General features: G+C 33.5%; 1 protein-coding gene across 1 annotated transcript in view; it reads right to left on the bottom strand.

The window, feature by feature from the left end:
* The window catches only part of LOC137640712 (piggyBac transposable element-derived protein 2-like), a 15,301-nt gene that overhangs the window by 12,481 nt on the left and 320 nt on the right, over nucleotides 1-2,500 (bottom strand). Inside the window, exon 1 of the mRNA XM_068373202.1 lies at nucleotides 2,308-2,500. This exon is cut by the window's right edge and continues 320 nt beyond it. Within this exon, the coding sequence (XP_068229303.1) occupies nucleotides 2,308-2,500 (193 nt within the window). The remainder of the gene's footprint in view (nucleotides 1-2,307) is intronic.

Raw genomic sequence — 2,500 nt, forward strand, 5'->3', positions numbered from 1 at the left:
CAAGCTCTTGTCTTTGTGTGATTTCGCCTGGGGCTCTGATCCCGAGGTCGTTAAGAGAATCCAGACAGTAATATATCAAAAATATATATGGCTTATTTGGATATATATATATATATATATATATATATATATATATATATATATATATATATATATATATATATATATATATATATATATATATATATATATACTATTTGTTATTATGATGATAATGATGATGATGATGATGATAAGGAGGAGGAGGAGGATGAGGATTATTATTTAATATTACTATTATTATATTATTATTTATTATTATTATTATTATTATTATTATTATTATTATTATTATTATAGGATATCTGGTCGGTCTCTAGGGCATTGTTCTGCTTGCTAGGGCAATGTTACTGTCCATGTCTTCAGCTATTCATGAACGGCCTTAAAAAAAAAGAAGCTACTCCTCTCTCTCTCTCTCTCTCTCTCTCTCTCTCTCTCTGATCATATAATATATGGTGTCTCTAGGGCATTGCCCTGCTTGAAACCCAATAAGGACGAAAATTATCTATTGGTTTTAAAAACACCATTTGTGTAGAAAATACTTAATTTTGGTCTATTATCAACATAAAATCATCACCATAAAAAAAATTCCTTTCTTAAGTATGATTTATTTGATGGCAGCTTTTGATGCCACTAGGCACTTGAATGAACAAAACCTTTCCATTCCAGACATAACATATAGTTTTTTTACAAACATAAGTATTTTAAGCATCCCTTTATTATACTTAGTAATTATCATTACTAATCATGCCTTTTATGAAAAGAACTGCAAATTCTATTTGAATTATAGTATATGATAAATTTAATCATATAGTATATCTTACTGTCACTAGCCACTTTGAATGCACACAATCTTTGCTTTTGACATACAATATAATTTTACATTAAACCTAAGTATTTCAAACATCACTTCATTATCTCCAGTAATTATCATCACTAATCTTGCCCGTTACCAAAAAAATATATTGCATAAGTTGCATATCCACACTGTTCTATTTCTCTTGTACAAAGGTTATCCCTATATAGCTTCAAATTACTTCAGTCTGTTGTTCATTATACACTACTGAGGTATTTTATGATAGGGCAACATGCATTTTCGATGAAGAGGTACAGAACACATATTGCAAATGTATTTTGTGCGTCGAGAACATTCGCGGCATCTTGAGTGACGCTGGTCTCCTTTCTTGGTCCAATGCTGCTCACCACTATACCTCACGGAATCCTTTGCAATTCCAGCAGACAGTCTCTTAGGGCCAGGACATGTACGAGGAGCACCATTACTTCATTATAGCAATTACAAAATGCCAGATGAAGTCTAGCAAAGAGATTATATTTCTCAGTTTACGGTAAAGCATCCATGAATTGAGAACTCGAGCATTGATGCTCCAAGCAAAGATTGGCCACCACCACTTCCTTGAACGAATTCGAGTTCTATAGGCCGATACTTGTTGATCAAATATATCAACACCACCCATCTGTTTATTATATACCTGAATGGAATTGGGCATATCAACCTCAATATGCCTTTTCTCAAGTTTGCTCCATCGGCCTGTTTTTTGTACTGGAAGCATTCTTACTTTGTTTGAAGCCACAGCAACTACCTTATTTTCCTTCTATTTTACTACTGATGTGCTACCAGTAAGTGCCTCTTCCATGTACCCACGATGTGTTTTCTTCTCCCTTTCCATTATTGGGGCACCATGAAGACGACCCTCTCTTAGTGTGCCAGTACCTCCTATTCCTCGATTTGCTAAATTTTCTAGCAATGGTTATGAGGTGAAGAGATTCCCAAACACTGCATGCTGGCCAGCCTGTAAATTGATCTTATTAGACATCTCTACTACGACATTTGGACCTTAACCTAGTCCTATATCAGAGATTTTAGTGTCAGACTCTCAATAGGGCTCACAATAGAGAAGAGATCCGTCTGAAGTACATGCAGCCCAAACTTTGAAACCAAATCTTACTGGTTTTCCTCTTATAAACTGCTTAGCCCGGTGTTTTCCATAATAAGGGATCATAATTTCATCTATGCTATGGAATTATTGTTGAAGCTGAAGATTGCTGATATTATTGAGGTGCTGGAAAAGTGGACTTACTTGAAATTTTAGAATGGCATAATAAACATAAGGTTTTATTGGTCAATATATTTCAGTTCTTCAGTATATCATACAAAAGAGGAGAAATAAATCGACAAACATTATTTATGTGATAAGTCATCAAAACTATAATATGAGGTTATAGTATAAAAAGAAACATAGCTTTTACCTTGTAAAATCGGTTTTCGGTCATTTTCATGTTGTCAGTAAAATGAAGACTTTTGAGAATTTTATCAAATGTATCTCTCCTAATTCTTTTAGAAACCCAGTTATTGAATACATCAGGATTTTCAGACCAGTACATTCTTCGGTAGGGAAGTTTGTTGTAGCCAGAAAGTATAAGAATAGAAAGAAAAATCTTC

This window comes from Palaemon carinicauda, chromosome 1 (genome assembly GCF_036898095.1).
Source record: "Palaemon carinicauda isolate YSFRI2023 chromosome 1, ASM3689809v2, whole genome shotgun sequence".
In the NCBI taxonomy this organism is placed as follows: Eukaryota; Metazoa; Arthropoda; class Malacostraca; order Decapoda; family Palaemonidae; genus Palaemon; species Palaemon carinicauda.